Source organism: Myotis yumanensis, unplaced genomic scaffold, assembly GCF_028538775.1.
Source record: "Myotis yumanensis isolate MYYU_CA2020_CCGP unplaced genomic scaffold, mMyoYum1.0.hap1 SCAF_13, whole genome shotgun sequence".
Classification (NCBI taxonomy): domain Eukaryota; kingdom Metazoa; phylum Chordata; class Mammalia; order Chiroptera; family Vespertilionidae; genus Myotis; species Myotis yumanensis.
In genome coordinates this window covers 40290996-40308966 of record NW_027223764.1, presented here as the reverse complement: position 1 = coordinate 40308966, position 17971 = coordinate 40290996, and the positions used below count along the sequence as shown (strand labels likewise).

At 42.6% G+C, this 17971-nt stretch overlaps 1 protein-coding gene, 1 non-coding gene and 1 pseudogene across 6 annotated transcripts in view; 1 reads left to right on the top strand and 2 right to left on the bottom strand.

Moving 5' to 3' along the window:
- The window catches only part of TET1 (tet methylcytosine dioxygenase 1), a 101667-nt gene extending 86041 nt beyond the window's left edge, over positions 1–15626 (bottom strand). For 4 of the 5 annotated variants that reach the window (XM_070431911.1, XM_070431914.1, XM_070431915.1 and 1 more), the window contains exon 1: positions 13746–15626. In XM_070431911.1, coding sequence (XP_070288012.1) covers positions 13746–15626 — 1881 coding nt within the window. Of the gene's footprint in view, positions 1–13424; positions 13431–13745 lie in introns of all 5 variants that reach the window. The other variant, XM_070431912.1, reaches the window with a different exon arrangement.
- Positions 9475–9749, top strand: LOC139022143 (small ribosomal subunit protein uS14-like; annotated as a pseudogene).
- Positions 11858–11985, bottom strand: LOC139022242 (small nucleolar RNA SNORA11). The gene has a single exon (XR_011473627.1). It is a non-coding gene; the product is annotated as a small nucleolar RNA SNORA11 (small nucleolar RNA).
- Positions 15627–17971: the final 2345 nt, after the last annotated feature.

The following is a 17971-nucleotide window of genomic DNA, read 5'->3' as shown; positions in this document are numbered from 1 at the left end:
AAGATATATTTTTTTAAATGCTGATAATATACTAAATGACAAAAGGAGAAGAAAAAATTTAACCATTGGACTTCAACTGCATTATTTCATGCAGAAAAAAATACTGGAAACAAAAATAACAATATATTCATGGTGGTTGCCTCTTGATAGGATTATAGCTTTTTTCCTGTTTCTAAGCTTTCTAAATGCAAATTACATTACTTTGATTTAGTGTGTTTTACTACTTTAAAAAAATGTTTTTAATTGATTTCAGAAAGGAAGGGAGAGGGAGAGAAAGGTAGAAATATCAATGATGGGAGGGATTCATTGATTGGCTGTCTCCTGCATGCCCCCTACTGGGGATTGAGCCCACAACCCAGGCCATGTGCCCTGATCAGGAATCAAATGGGTGACCTCATGATTCATAGATCAATGCTCAACCACTGAGTCACACAGGCCGGGCAGCTTATTATATAAAAATTCAGCCTGGCAGGCGTGGCTTAGTATTTGAGCCTCTACCTATGAACCAGGTCAAGGTTTGATTGCAGGAGGCACTATCAATAGGACATAATTAAATCAGAAAAGATTTTGTTGCTTTCATAACAGACCTGAAGAGCAGATGATAACTAGCCACGACTTTCTGGATATTCATGACTTAACCACTGTTGTCTCCTTATCAAGGTAGGAATCTGCATTGCTTAGATTAGCTTGACTTATTTGCTAGTTGTATCTTATTTTAGAATGATAATAACACAAAAAGACAAGACCTGGCTTTCTCTCCTTCCCGGTAACAATTGTGCCGCATATCCATCACAGAGACACAATGCCTGGCTACTTCATGAGGAGAAAGACTTTTGAAGCTTTGAAGCCATCAACTCTTGAAGTACTACTTGGGAATAAACAACTAAGAGATTGATCAACTAAAAGAGATGTGGAATTAAACTCCATAGCAAAATAAACATGAACCACACTATGGTGCTCATTATTACATACTAATATAACTTGTATTATGCTGACACTAGATAAAGGTGTTAGTTCATCAGTTTCACACATTTATTTCCTAGATAAGCTGATACACTCAAAATGGCAAGGTAAGATTTGAACCCTCATAACAAGATTCCAGAAGTTAACACCCACGGTAAGAATCAGTCAAGATCAGCACGGTGTTAACATTCTTGGGATTTACACAGGCAAGGATCCTAGACCCCAAAGGCTTTTTTCTTTTTTCCTTTATGGTCAGTTCTGTGGTTAGGTTTGCTACTGGAGTCTCAGCAGTGATCCAAAGAGATTCCATAAAGGCATATTTAAGGACATGGAACATCTGCCCTCAATTGAAGGAGTTGGTAGCAAAAATGTGTTCCATATGCCACAGACAACATCTGCCAAAAGGAGATCCGGCTGCTTGAGAACACTAAGAAAAGCAGGGGCCAAAGAGGCTGGCCCCACCCCTCCTCTCACTAAAATGGACAAAATAAGACACATATGTCAACCAATTCTGAAATAACATCTCTGGACCTAGACTGTTATCACATTACCCATAAGATGGGGGACAGTGAGTGGTTCAGTTTGTATCATACTTACAGCTTTTCAAGCATAGACACAAGTAGGTATTACTATTTTCCCAGGTGTCATTTGCATTAGCTAAGAAGATAGCATGGTAATAAACACCATACTTTACAGTATTATTTAATACAGTGCTGTTTAACCATACATATAGTATAACCCTTTAATATTTTAGGGGAAAATCAACTAGAATAAACATGAGAGACTGTTTCATTTTGCCAAAAAACTGCTCGTTTAGTTATCTAATTAATGTTCATTAAATGTGTTATATTATACCAAAACATCCACCTAAAGATACAGAATGCAATATCTCACCCTCAAAAGCAAAAGTACAAAAACTATGTTTTGTTTTCTTCCATTATTACATACTGAAAATTATTTGTGAAAGTGTATGCTGGCCAAAGCCTCTACTCTGTAGATCTTTAAAAAACCTCCACCACCCCCCCCCCCCCAACACACACACACCGCTTTACTTCTATCACTACTTAAAAATAGGGGAGCCCTAGCCGGTTTGGCTCAGTGGATACAGTGTCGGCCTGCGGACTGAAGGGTCCCAGGTTTGATTCCAGTCAAGGGCACATGCCTGGGTTGCTGGCTTGATCCCCAGTGTGGGGCGTGCAGGAGGCAGCCAATCAATGATTCTCTCTCATCATGGATGTTTCTATCTCTTTCTCCCTCTCCCTTCCTCTCTGAAATCAATAAAAATATTTTAAAAATAAATAAAATAAAAATAAGGGATTGCACATGTCTCAAAATACTAAGTTACAAATACACACGAGGAACCCATAGCCAAGAGCAAATTCCTAGATGACTGAGTTATAAAGTTAGTGGTTTTAATTATCTTCATTTCTGAAATACACTTGGCAGAGAAATAACATTTTATCTCTTGGCCAAAAGATATCGCTAGATATCTTTTTGCTATCTTTTGGAAGACTAACTACCTTGTTGTACAATGAAAGGAAATTCAATTATTATGAGAGACAGAAATGCAAATCATGACCCCAAAAAATAAGCAAAATACTATTTTTACTTCTCCCTGACATTAGTAGTTAACATTTTGCTAAATGGCATATGCCTTTAGGGGTTACGTATATTTTATAGGGAAAAAAAAAATTCTAACAGTTCTGTTTCATGGAAGCACTAACAAAAAACTACCAAATTTATTGCCCCCACCTGCATAGCTCAGTGGTTGAGTGTTGACCTATGAACCAGGAGTTCAATTCCTGGTCAAGCAGGCCCCAGGCTGTGGGCTGGATCCCCAGTGTGGGGCGTGCAGGAGGCAGCCTATCAATGATTGTCTGTCATCACTGATGTTTCTATCTCGCTCTCCCCCTCCTTTTCTCTATGAAATCAATAAAAGTATATAAAAAAAATATTGAAAAAATTTAAAGACACATAAATAAAAATATGCCATGATTTGTGTATCGATTATACTTCAATTTATAATTTATTTGTTAATTAACTAGTTAATTAAAAACTGTAAAGTATATATACCACAGAAGATGCAATATTATAAAAACATCAATCTCTCCAAATTAATGTATACATTCAACATAATCAAAAATCTAAGCAAGATATTTTGATAGACATTTACAAACTAAAACTTTTGTTTAAATATATTTTTAATGATTTCTGAGAGGAAGGGAGAGGGAGAGAGAGATGGAAACATCAATTATGAAAGACAATCATTGATCGGCTGCCTCCTGCATGCCCCCTCCTGGGGATCAAGCCCACAACCCGGGCATGTGCCCTTGACTGGAATCGAACATGGGACCCTTCGGTCCGCAGGCTGATGCTCCCATCTATGGAGCCAAACCAGCGAGGGCCTAAAACTTTTTTTAAAATAAAAATATTTTTTTATTGATTTCAGAGAGGAAGGAAGACAGAGATAGGAACATCAATGATGAGAGAGAATCATTGATCGGCTGCCTCCTGCACACTCCACGCTGGGGATCAAACCCACAACCCCGGCATGTTCCCTAACAGGGAATCGGAACCATGACCTCCTGGTTCTTAGGTCAGTGCGCAGGACTGGCTGGGCCAAACTAAAACATTTTAATGAAAGTGAAAAAGAACAGCCCTAGCCAGTTTGGCTCAGAGGATAGAATATCAGCCTGCGGACCAACGGGTCCCAGGTTCAATTCTAGTCAAGGGCATGTACCTTGGTTACAGGCTCCTCTCTGGCCTGGGCCCTGGTCAGGGGTCCTGCAGAAGGCAACCAATTGATGTGTTTCTCTCACATCGATGTTTCTCCCTGTCTTTCCCTCTCTCTTCCTCACTCTAAAAATCAATGGAAAAATATCCTTGGGTGAGGATTAACAAAAACAAACAAAAATAAATAAATGTGATTAAATGTTTTTTAAAAATATTTACTTAAAAAAAAGAAAATGAAAAAGAACAAAAAACAGCCCTAGCCGGTATGGTTCAGTGTCAGCCTGCAGACTGAAAGGTCCAGGATTCCACTCCAGTCAAGGGCATGTGCCCAGGTTGCTGGTTCCATTCAAGTGGGAGCATGAGGAAGGCGGCTGATCAATGATTCTGTCATCATTGATGTTTCTACTTCTCTCTCCCTCTCCCTTCCTCTCTGAAATAAAATAAAAAAAAAAAAAAGGAAGAAAAAAAAATAACCAAACAAAATAACCCAAATCATTACTAAAAAACAAAACTGAAGGACTTACATTACTAGTTAATAAGACCAGTTATAAAGCCTGTTAAATAAAGACAATTTGGACACAAGGATAGACAAAAAGGCCAATAAAACAGAGTCTAGGAACAGATCTAGAACTTATCAATCTCCTGACTTATGATAAAGTTGACATTGCAGTATCAGGGAAAGGATGGTCTTTCAGTAATGGTGCTGCTCAAGCAGATGGATATATGAAAAAGAATGAATCTTATCTCCTATTTCACACCATGTATAAAAGTTAAGTCCAGATATATTGTACCTCTGAAAAAGGTAAAGATCGCCATAATTACTCAACAAAGGATTTTTATCCACAAATCTTAATGAACTCATAAATCAAAATTAAAAGGCATCCTTCGCTGTGATCTATTGAAAGTCAACCCCAAGGGTTTGAAAAAGAAAATAAATGAATAAATAAATAAATATTTTTTAAAGATATAAAAATAAAAAGGCAGAAGAACCCAATTTAAAAATAGACAGAAAACTTAACAGGCACTTCAAAGATATCTAAATAACTAACAACCATATGACAAATAGCTCAATTCCATTAGACATCAAGGAAATGCAATGTAGTGATGCAACTACACACCCAACAAAATTATTAAAATAAAACAAGACAACAAAACAGCAAGTGTTGCCAAGCATGTGGAGCAAGTGAACTCTCAAACACCTCTGATCAGAGTCATAATCAGAACTACAGCTGTTTGCTAGTAACTACAAAAGCTAAACTATGCATATTCTATAACCAAGAAATTCCACCCATAGAAATATACTCAATAGAATGCAAACATATTCACCAAAGAAATTTATGATAATGTTCATAGTAGCATTACTATTCATTAACAGCATGTACTGTGATATCCTATATCATAAAAGGCTAATATGCAAATCGGCTGAACGGCAGAACAACCGGTTGCTATGATGTGCACTGACTGCCAGGGGGCAGACACTCAATGCAGGAGCTGCCCCCTGGTGGTCAGTGCGCTCCCACATGGGGAGCAATGCTCAGCCAGAAGCCCTGAGCCAGGCTCACGGCTGGGGAGCGCAAAGTGCAGGGGCAGTGGCAGGAGCCTCTCCTGCTTCTGCAGCATTTACTGAGGACTCCAGGACTGCGAGAGGATGCAGACTGGGCTGAGGGACAACCCCCACGAGTGCACGACTTTCATGTACCAGGCCTCTAGTATACATATAATGGAATACTATACTAGAAATGACAATGAATGTCTATAACTATAGGCAACATTATGGATAATCTAATAAGCATATTAAGCAAAAAAAAAAAAAAAAAAAAAAAAAGCCACCCCAAAACTAAAGGATTATTAAACAACTATTCCTTGCTCTCTCGGAATGAACTTCCCTTGGAGAGCCTGCGTGCTCCTCTGCCCCTTCATGTACTGTTGGATGGGTAGGTCTATCTACTGCCAGAGTTCAGTAAAAGAATGGCTTAATACACTCTTCAGAATCAGCTTTTGCCAGTGATCCAGGTGATCTTTTGGGGCAGGAGGGCAAGAAAAAGTGAGAGACTATGCATATCATCAAGTATAGAACCCTGAAGTAGGAAGTAAACAGAAATACATTAATTAGAACTGTATTTGATATGAAGAATATAACCACAATGAAGGGCGAGGATGTTGTCAGAGTGCGAGACAGAGAATGAGAGAGAGAACTAATTTAATTAACTTTTGAACCCAGCACTGACATTCCAATAACCATGATTGCATCTATCATCAAGATCTTTCTAAGTACTATGCTCCACTAAAAACAGCTGCCTTCAAGTCTGGGCTGGACAGAAAGCAGAATGCCTAGAACAATTGTGCCAGAAAATAAAAATTTACTCAAATGGTTGAGGACTCCCAGCCGGGTGGTTCAGTTGGTTGCAGAGTCTTCCCGTGCACCAAAGGGTCACAGGTTCGTTTCCCGATCAGAGCATACCTATATTATGGGTTGGATCTCCAATCTCTGTCTCTCTCTAAAAATCAATTTAAAAGACAATAAATAAATAAATAACAAAAATATGGCTGAGGAGCTCCCTGGCCAAATTTGGGACAATTTCAGCATCAAAATAAATAATAAAGGATTATAATTTACTGAATATAATAAAAAAATACACATTCATGCTGAAATAAATAGTAAGCAAGAAGGAAAAGCTCTTCCTTAAAGTTACATCTAGAAGAAATGATGGAAATAGAGAATTACTGTTTGGCAACGTTTAGGCAAAAGTCACCAGGGAATGCTAAAACTAAGGAGTGAAAGTTTGAGGGGGCAAAATACGTGATCTGCACTTAGCAAAAGTAGCATCGTCATAAAAGACAAAAATTGAGCAACTGTTTTAGGCCAAAAATAAAGACAAAAAGAGTCCATTGTATGATGCCATTTATATCAAACTCTAGGTTACGTGAACTAATTTATAGTGACAGAAAGACATTGTTTGACGGAAGAGACAGGGTGCAGGGAGCGGGTAGAAACAAACTTTTGCAAGTGATAGGTTCCGATTGTTGTGATTGTGGTAAGGGTTACACAGTGCATGCAAATGTCATATTTGTCAAATTAGATACTTTAAATATGAGCAGTTTTTTATGTCAATTATGTCAATTATATCTCAATATAGTTTTTAAAATTTCAGGAACTGTTCCAGATTAAAGGGGTCAAGAAGACATTTTCGTAGAGGCGAAATATGAATGAAGTCTATGGGTTAGATAATAATAATTTTGATAATATAAGAGAACTAGAGGCCCGCAGCATGAATTCGTGCATGGGTGGGGTCCAACTGGCCTGGCCCCAATCGGGGCAGATCAGGGCTGGGCCTGTAGGGAGGAGATGGCGGGCGGTTGGCCAGTAGGCCAACCCCAATGGGAAGGATGGGGTCCCAATCAGGGCCGGCTGCGGGGAGGGGCCCCAGGAGATTGGCCTGGGGCCCGATTGGGAATGGGAACAGATTGGGAGCGGGCTGGCCATGGGGAGGGGCTGTGGGCTATGGGCCAGCCAGGCCCTCCCCAAATGGGGTGGGGGGTGCCAACTGAGGGCTAGCAGCATAAGGGCTGGGCCATGGGTGGTTGGGTGGGGTGCCAATCAGGGGCAGGGCCGGCCAGGGCGAGGAGCTGCAGGTTGGCTGGCGGGCCCCGCCCCCTATTGGGGTGGGGTGGTGATCAGGAGTGGGGCTGGTCAGAGAGAGGGGCTGCAGGACTATCAGGGTGGTGGGGCACATAGTGGGTGGGGATGGCTGGGGAGAGGAGCTGTGGGCCGATCCGTGTGGTGGGGGCCCATCGGGGGCAGGGCCAGCAACGGGGTGGGGACTGCAGGAGGTTGGCTGGCCGGCCCCGCCCCCTATTGGAGTTGGGGTGCGATAGCCTGCTTTTTTTTTTTTTAGGAAATATACTCTTTAATGTTTAGAGATAAAGGTATATCCTATCATCTCAATTTGTTCTGGGGGAAAAAAATAGAGAGTTTAGACAGTGAGACAGGGGAGATAAAAAGAGATAAAGTAAAAAAAAAAAAGAGAGAGAGAGAGAGACAAAGTAATATGGTAACATGTTATCATTGGGCTGAAAGACATACCAAATTCTCTGTATTTCTCTGGTAACTTTTCTATAACTCTGAATTATGTCAGTATGAAAGGTTTTTTTAAATGTATTTTTAGTGATTTCAGAGAGAAAGAGAGAGGGGGAGAGAGAAACATCAATGATGAGAGAGAATCATTGATCGGCTGCCTCCTGCACTCCCACACTGGGGATTGAGCCCACAACCTGGGCATTTGACCTTGGGCAGAATCGAACCCAGGACCCTTCAGTCGGCAAGCTAAAGCTCTGCCCTCTGAATGAAAAAGGCTAGGACTGAAAGATTTTTTTTTTAAAGGTTTTTCTTGATTTCAGAGATAGGAAGGAAGAGGGAGAGAGACAGAAACATCCATGATGACCGAGAAGCATGGATCGGCTACCTCCTGCACCCCCCTACTGGCAGGGCTGAAAGTTGTTTTTCTTGTTTGTTTGAATGAAATATGTGGGCCAGCCATGTGGCTCCATGGTTGAGTGTTCACCAATGAACCAGGAAGTCACGGTTCTATTACTGATCAGGGCACATGCCTGGGTTGTGGATTCAATCCCCAGTGGCGGTCATGCAGGAGGCCGTCGATCAATGATTCTCCCTCCCATTGATGTTTCTCTCTCTCCCTTTACCTTCATCTCTGAAATCAATCAGTATCCATATAATCAGATGTAGTGTGTGGCACTTAGGAGATTATGACCAACAGCCAAAGTCATTCATCCATTAACAAATATTGTGCTTTCTCACACCGACAGAACTTTACAATAGTGTCCACTTGCTTGCCAGAGCAAGTTTATATATGTAAGCCACACACTGACATCTAAATTTGTAAACCTGATGATTTGCAAATAGCTTCACCTATAATTGAAGACACTGAAAGTTTTGCTCTATTTTCTTTTGATTTGTGAGATATCCCACACATACAGAAGAGTATTACATGTATTTAAGTAGGAGAATCGGGATTTCATAAAAAACTTAAACTGCACCAACGAGAGCTTGCTGTTCAACATCCTGACTTCCCTAGCTGTTTCACTCACAACTACATCTTCCTTCCCCCGCTGCCTCCCCCAACTTAGTAAACAACTCCAAAGCAGAAGTGCAATAAATACTTGCTGATAATAAAGACAACACTAAACTTCTTCCAGTAAGAGATAAAGGCCTCAACTGTAGTCGTGGCTAAGAAAATGGAGAGGTAGAAGTGCTCAGATCTTGTAGGACGAGAAAATCAAGAAGAATGAGTGGAGGGACTCAAAGATGACTGAACTTTCCATTTTGGGTGACCATACAGGTGAGCCATTGCACCGTGTAATGTAAGATGAGTAGCGAGTTTAGGAAAGAGAGCAAATTTGTTTATATGTATTAGACATAGAACATTTTTGGCAATGATGCCTCCTGGCAACAGAGGAGCTTTCAAGGGAGGTCTCTCTGCTGGAGAAACTGCTAAGTGTTTTAGATGTACGTTTGTAAAACCTTAAGTTCCTGGGAACATTGTGAACGATTCTCATATTGTGAAGATTCTTGAGTAAAGGAAGATTACTCATTGCAGTAAGATTTGAAATAAAATACTTTAGAAACACCGTAAATGTCCACCTTAAATACGTTTGGTCAAATGTCCAAATGGCTCAGTCAAATAAGTCAGTGTTTTTGGATAAATAATTTAAGTCAAGAATGAAATAGACTATGTTCCTCGTTGCTACAGAGAGAGCAAGATGGGTCACCAGAAACTCTACTGGAGCCATTCGAGAAAATGCGGCCAGGGTTCTCGTTTTTGCAGCGTCTGTTCAACCAGCACGGTCTGGTCTGGAAATACGGGCTCAACATGTGCCACCAGTGTTTCCGTCAGGACCCGAAGGACGTGGGCTTCATTAAGTTGGACCAAGCGAACTTCCATGAATGGGTCATTCAAGACAGCTACCTTACGACAGGATGCTATCTCTTTGTACATAAAATAAACTTCAAATATATATATTTTTTAAAAGAATGAAACAGAGAAGGTGGACGAGTTGTAATGTCGGCTAGTAACTGGTTAAGGTCATCCTGACGTATCGTGGGGCCCTAATCCATCATGACTGGTGTCCTTCTAAAGAGGACACATGTGGACATAAGTATGCACCAGGGAGACTGCATGTGAAGACTGGAGTTATGCTGCTCCAAGCCAAAGAACTACGAGAAGCAAGGAGAGAAAGGCCTGGAACAGATCCTTCCCCGGCACCTTCAGAGAGAGGACGGCTCTGCTGTCACCTTGATTCAGACTTCGGGTCTGCAGAACTGTGAGACAACACATTTCTGTTATTCTACGCCACTAGTTCGAGGTACTTTGTTATGGCAGCCCTAGAAAACCAATGCACATGTAGGAAAGCTAGGTTACTGCAAAAACAATCTGCCAACGGGGGGCCAGGGAGAGGTCAATGGGGGGAAAAGGAGACATGTTTAATACTTGAAACAATAAATAATTAAAAAGAATCTGCCCACAGAGGTCTTCTAGAGTTGTACCCCTGAAATTTATAATTTTATTAACTAATGTCACCCCAATAAATTAAATTTTTTAAAAGGAAAGAATCTGCCTACAGTGTAACAACATACTGAGACTCTGTTCCACTAAAGCAGTGATGGCGAACCTTTTGAGCTCAGCGCGTCAGCATTTTGAAAAATCCTAACTTAACTCTGGTGCCGTGTCACATGCAGAAATTTTTTGATATTTGCAACCATAGTAAAACAAAGACTTATATTTTTGATATTCATTTTATATATTTAAATGCCATTTAACAAAGAAAAATCAACCCAAAAAAAAGAGTTCGCGTGTCATCTCTGACACGCATGTCCTAGGTTCGCCATCACTGCACTAAAGGGAGAGAATTAGTAAAAATCCTATATAATAAAAGCCTAATATACAAATCAACCAAATGACCAGTGAACCGGTAGCTATGATGTGCACTGACCACCAGGGCGCAGACGCTCAATGCAGAAGCTGCCCCCAGCCTGCAGGCCCCAAGCCAGCCAAGGTGGGTGCCAGCGGGGGGCCCCCCCAATCGCCACACCAGTCGCCCCGCAAAGGGAGGTGACCATGAGCAGAGGGAGGCGGCCAGTGACGAAGGTGGTGGGGCGATAGGGGAGCAGGGCCAGCAAGTGGGCGGCGCCAGGCCGGCCAAGGTGGGTGCCAGCGGGGGACCCCGAACTGCCCCACAGGTTGCCCCACAGAATGGACTTGATCCTAGGGACCTTACCCATGCACAGGGCCTCTAGTATGAAATAAAGCTTGCCACCAGCCTTTAATAACCCCTCCAAAAGAAGGACTTTCAGCTCTTATAACCCACTGCATTGATGGGAGGGTGTCCTGATATGGCCGTTTTGGAAGGCAGTTTGACAGTAGCTATCAATAAAGTATACACATCCTATGACACCGAAATTTCATTCATAGGATTTGATCACATATACATACCTGCACTAAATGCAGCCTAGCTTTTCTACAAATCCTGGTCAGACTCCCCAGTTTTCTGAAAAGGACGCCCACCCTATCTCCACCCCAGGAATCTGCCCTTAAAGGGTGAGTTAGTCCACACTGTATTGCTGTTTGTCAGAGGAAGGAACATCCAACTCAGTGCTAACCTGCACTTACCACTCTCATTTCCTTACACACAAATATTCATGGAGGACCGCCTGGAAAACATGGCATTCATCCTTTCTTTTTAAATGCAATCTTTTAGTCAGCCAGTCCCTAAGTTCTCAATACTTTTCATCCCGTCTACCATACCTGTATGCGTAATAGACACAAAATAAATATTAACTTCAAAGGAGGGAGCTAAAAACCATAAAACACCGTAATTGATGGGAGTTTTCAAGGTCTGAAAAGCAAGTCTGAGTATTAACCAAGCTCCACATAATCCTCTAAGTAAAGTCTAAATCAACCAATACTTTTACTACCTTAGGTTCATGAAATGTAGCCATGAGGACCAATATCTATATATCACGGGGAATATTAGGAGATACAGGATTCCCAAAATCAGGGAGGGGCAAAAGAGATGGGGTCTCTCTATGTTGCCCAGACTAGCATGGCTACTCACAGGCGATCAGCACCAGTTGTGTTTTTTTGTTATTGTTGGGCGAAATGTCACAGGAAGGTCATGGTATGCTGCCACCCGTGAGGAGTAAGCCCACGTTGCTGTTGGATGTGTTAATCACGAAGCAGCCATTCTTCAGGCGCTCTGCTCTCTCCACATCCTATAGCACCAGTTTTAACATGCTTGTTTCTGCCCTGGGCTGGTTCACCTCTCCCCTTAGGTAACCTGGTGGTCCCCCACTCCTAGAAGTCACCATATTGCTGCCACACTTAGTGCAGGCACTACAGCCCAGCATCCAGGCTCCAGAGAGCCTCCTGCCTCAGTTTCCAGAGACGCTGGGACTGCAAGCACACCAACTGTGCCAGGCTCAACTTCCAATTACCATCTAATCCAGCGGTTCTCAACCTGTGAGTCACGACCCTTTCACAGGGGTCGCCTAAGACCATCGGAAAACACATATATAATTACATAATGTTTTTGTGATTAATCACTATGCTTTAATTATGTTCAATATGTAAAAATAAAATACATCCTGCATATCAGATATTTACATTACGATTCATAACAGTAGCAACATTACAGTTAGGAAGTAGCAATGAAATTAATTTTATGGTTGGGGCGTCACCACAACATGAGGAACTGTATTAAAGGGTCGTGGCACCCTAACCGGTTTGGCTGAGTGGATAGAGCATTGGTCTGCGGACTGAAGGGTCCCAGGTTCGATTACGGTCAAGGGCATGTATCTTGGTTTCGGGCACATCCCCAGTAGGGGTGTGCAGGAGGCAGCTGATCGATGTTTCTCTCTCATCAATGTTTCTAACTCTCTATCCCTCTCCCTTCCTCTCTGTAAAAAATCAATAAAATATATTTTTAAAATATAAAATAAAATAAAGGGTCGTGGCTTTAGGAAGGTTGAGAACCACTGACCTAATCCCACAACCCTGTGAGATACGTAGAGTAGGTAGAAATCACCTGTCAAAATTGAGAGGAAAGCTATATTGTGTTATACGTCTAAGGCAAAGTTTCAAGATCAAGAATGCAAACAGTTTATTGTTTCAAAAGAAGTGTAATTCAAGCCCTGGCTGGGTAGTTCAGCCATCCTGTGTGCCAAGGTTATGGGTTTGATTCCCTGGTCAGGGCACATACAAGAGGCAATGAATGCATAAATGAGCAGAACAACAAAGTCATGCTTCTCTCTCTCTCTCTCTCTCTCTCTCTCTCTCTTTTCTCTCTCTCTCTCTCTCTCTCCTTCCCTCTCTCCCTCTCTCTGCCCCTCCTCTCTGTGTAAAATCAAATATTTTTTATTTTTAACATATTTTTATTGAAGGGAAAGGAGATAGAAACATCAATGATGAGAGAGGGAATCATTGATCGGCTGCCTCCTGCACAGTCCCGACAGGGGATCAAGCCCGCAACCTGGTCATGGGACCCGGGACCCTTCAGTCCTCGGGCCAATGCTCTATCCACTGAGCCAAACCAGCCAGGGCTAAAAATCATATACTTTTTAAAAGGGGGATCATAAAAAAAAAGGAAGTTTAATTCCTCTGGTTTCTCAGGCTACAAAGAAGTTAATGAATTTGTTCCACTCTTAATTTTTAAACCTGTAACTTCCAAAAAAGACCCACACTTAGCCAAATGAGGCACAGTGGAAATGTTTGCAAAATCACATTTCATACCATTTCCCTGTGTCTCTATTAAATTCTACAATGAAAAAACTGTACGTTCTGGTTTTCTGAGACAAATCCTAAAAAATAAGCTCATGTGTCCATGCACAAGACATACTGCAGGTAGGTCGTTTCTAATCGATAACTTAAAGCAACATTTTACACCCCAGGAAAAGGTCCGATACTGAGCTACCCCCACACAGATCCCTCTATCAAGTCTCCCAGGCGTCTCCCAGGCCCATGGGGCTATTTGCTCACCTTAGGCACAAGGCCGGGTAGCTTTTTTTTCAATTCCTCACATTTCCTCTTCTTACAGATCTGGTGGCTGTTCTTTCTGTTTTTGCAGTAAGTACATTCACCACAGTTGGCCTTCTGCTGGCAGGGCCCACAGACCCCACATCGCTTCCGTTTCTTCTTTTCCAAAGTAGGTAGCACAGTTGTGTGGGAAGGAGAAGAGGAGGTACTGGCAAGTGACACTGGCGTAGATACCACTGTGGTGTCCACCTGGAAGCTCCCTCCTTCTGATTTGCTGGGACCAGCCTGGGCATCTTGGGCAAGGCTCTGTGAAGCATGGTGGAGTCCTCCCTCAGGGACTAATGCAAACCCCTGAGTGTCAGCTGGTGGAAAGCTTAGATGGACTTGCTTCTCATTGTCCACATTGTTTATAGCCATGACGGGAGGTTCGGAATTTACCTCTGAGTTGGAGGATGGTTGGGGAGTGTGAGCAGAGCCCAAAGGTAAAATCTGCATAGCACCTTGGACCTCAAGCCCGTATGAAACCGTGTTCTGGGGATCAGGCCATTCTGTAAGAGCGTTATAGGTAGCAACTGGGTTTAGAGGAGCAGGAAGAAAGACAGATGGGTCTGGGGCAGTACTGGCTCCCATCTGGTATGGACCAAGGATTTCCTGATTGAGGATGGCACCAAAGACATCTCCTTGGACTGAAATAGCACCAGCGATCTCTGGTGGGTCTGGGGTCTCACCCAGAGCCTCTCCATGAACCAGATTAGCACCAGGAATTTCCCATTGATGTGGGACTGCACTAAAGGCCTGTCCTAAGACAGGGGTGTTATCAGGCACTTCCCGCTGATCTGGAGTAGCCTTGAGGGCCTCCAGATGATCTGGTTCAGCACCAAGGGCTCCTTGTTCTGAACCTGCCAAGAAGAGTTTTAATAATGAGGTAGAATATACTGACCCATCAATTGACAAATAGTTTCTAAGGTCCAATTCAGGTATAACCTTATTAAAGCTGGAGGTGGGGCAGCATTCATGTTCACTTTGGATGGGATTCGGGTAAGAATCAGATAGCTTAAGAGATTCTACTTGTGAACCCAAATCTTCTACCTGAATGCTGCTGTTTCCTTCCGAGGTAACATGAAGGTCTGCTCGAAGGGGCAAAGGAGCACACAGAGTGTCCTGAGCAAGCATCCTTGGGGAATCACTGATGTCATCCAAGGTCTCTTTAGAGAACAGTCCTTCACCACCATGTGTCCCTTCCAGTGCCCCAGAAAGGATGCCTGCTGCAGGGCCACTGTGAGTGGGAAAATTTATTTTGGAATCGTCGACCCTTTGGCACCAAGACTGGGCTGTCCCTTGGCTCTCATCTGTAACTAAAGATGCATTTTGTATGTCCATTAGATTCTCTATATCAGGAGGGATTAGGGGGTCTTGGTCTTGTGTTGGCACAGAATCATTCTCTGAGGGCGTTACCTTATGATCACACTTATGTGGCTTTTCTAAATTCTTAGGAGGTGAGACTTTCTTGGGTTTGGCTATGACCAGTGGGGGTTGGGAGAGTCGCCTGCTAAGGGAGGTTCTTCGGAGAGTCATTGTAAACCCATTGCAAGTTAAGGACTCTGGGTTCCGAAAAAGAGCCTCAGTCCTCTCCAACTTCATTCGTGCTGCGCTGGCTCTTGTCAGCAGGCTTCTGACTGGCATGGGTGGTGGTTTGGGTTCTGTTTTTTTCTTAACCTCCCTTTCTTGAATGAATTGCTTTAATTTTGCAGGGCTCATGGTCTTGCCTGATGACACGTTTCTGTTGACTGGCCTGAAGGTCTTCTTCAGTTGACTGTTTTTCTTTTTGTTTAGATCTTCCCTCCTGCCTAATCTGGAAGGCTTGGCGTGGCGGGATCGAGACATAGTGATGGAGTAGGAGGAGAAAATGAAAGGACACGGGGAACAGAGTCATTGGTCCTTCGGAAGGTCTCACTTTTGAGAAGAATCTGGCTGCACCATGGTTGGGCTTACTCGCACCAAGTGTGGTCTGAAATAACAAAAAAACATTGCAGGTGAGTCCTTTTCCAATGCATTCTCCCATTTGAAACAGAACATTTACTATCAATTATTAATTAAAATTAGGAAACTGGAATTTTTACTGTAAAAGATATAGTAAACAGAAAAATCACTAAAACATTCTTTAAATTCTAGATTCACAATAAAGCTACTTTATTTACTGTGACAATTGATGAAGTTGATGAATTTCTTTGAATAAGGTAGGCATGGGGGTTTCTTTATATCAGAAACCACACAATTGTTGTTACATGCAGTTTAAAGCTCAAATCCCAATCTTCACAAATTTGGATACGGTACTTAAAAAAAGTATTTCTCTGGCCCCGGTGTGGTAGGGACGACCCCGGTGAGGTTGAAACGGCCCCCGTGAGGTAGGGACGGCCCCGGTCAGGTCAAAACGGCCCAGGTGTGGTAGGGACAACCCCGGTCAGGTTGAAACGGCCCCGGTATGGTAGGGACGACCCCGGTGAGGTTGAAACGGCCCCCGTGAGGTAGGGACGACCCTGGTCAGGTCGAAACGGCCCCGGTGAGGTAGGGACGGCCCCGGTCAGGTCGAAACGGCCCTGGTGAGGCTCAGACGGCCCTGGTGAGGTTGAGACTACTCCAGTGAGGTTGGGACAAATAAAGGGGACCAGTATGGACTGATGAACAGGGGTAGATACAGAAGCAGAGCAACATTGAACAGAATGTTAAACTACAGTGGGAAGCCTGGGGAGGGTTGGGGGGGGGGATTAAGAGACCAACTGAAGGACTTATATGAATGCATATAAGATTAACCAATGGACACAAGACACGGGGCAGGGGGGGGCGGGGGGTAAGGGCCGGGGGAATGTCAAGGTGGGGAAAAAAGGAGACATATGTAATACTCTTTGTAATACTTTAAGAAATAAAAATTATTAAAATATAAAAAAAAAAAAAAAAAAAGTATTTCTCGGGACTCTTCCCCATCCCTACATGGGAGTCAGTTCTGTGGGACCCTTTTTCCCCCCTCCCTATGTGAGAGTCTGTACTTATTCTTCAATAAATTTCCACCTTTGCTATAAAAAATAAATAAATAAAGTATTTCTTGCCCTTGCTGGTTTTGCTCAGTGGATAGAGTGTCAGCCTGTGGACTGAAGGTTCACGGGTTCAAGTCCAGTCAAGGGTATGTACCTCAGTTGCAGGCTCAACTCCGGCCCTGATGGGGGAGTGTGTGGCGGGCAACCAATCAATGTGTCTCTCTCACATTGAGGTTTCTCTCTCCTTTCCACTATCTCTAAAAATCAATGGAAAAATATCTTCAGGTGAGGATTAACAACAACAACAAAAATATTTCTTAATCTCTTCCCCCAGCTCATCACCACACAGGCTGAGGTATCATTGGTTTGATAGCAAAGCTGGCCTAAAGCCAGAGGAAGAGGCTTATATAATCCAAGAAACTCTACTCCTTAGAGATGCAGAAATATTAATACCACATTTCAACTAACAAATTTTGAGCTTTTCACATGCACACAAAGTAATATAAAATCTTAGAAGTTAATATAACAGGATTAGGTTAAAAATAAGACTCACTGGTCCAACAAGTAACTGTTGAGTACCTACGATGTATAAGGAAGGCTCTGTGGTAGGCACTGCCCACACCCAGAAATGATAAGCCTCTTTTCTCTTTCACCCGACTTAATCCAAAGACTGTTGGTTCTAAAATTCCTTCTACCCAAATGTCTCTTGATGAATGCTTAGGCAAGGTAATTGGAAATAAGGAGAAAATGAAATAATTCAAACATCAAAGAATACTAGGGCAGCTAGATAAGCAAGAAAAGAGGAGAAAAGGAAAGGGACTGACCAAGAGCCATCATCATCAATTGCCTTTACATCTCCTCAGATTGCCTGCCCTGACCCAAAATGAGACCAAGACATGAACGAGAATGAAGCTCACCATACAAAATACACCAGTAGACTCTCCAAAGATCACAGAATCAACACTCTGACAACACACTGGGCGATACTTCTCTAACAGTTGCTAGGTTGTTGGGTTTGTGAGAAAGCATGGTGTAGGAGAATGGTTACCAAACACTGGTCTGCAACCAAGTGATCAACAGTCTGTGGCAAAACGAGAGGAAGAAAATGAGACCATACAAAGTTTCTCATAAAGTTGAATTTATTCATTTTAATCAACTCTCCAACTGAAATTATGCCTTCCTGTTTTCTCTCATTGA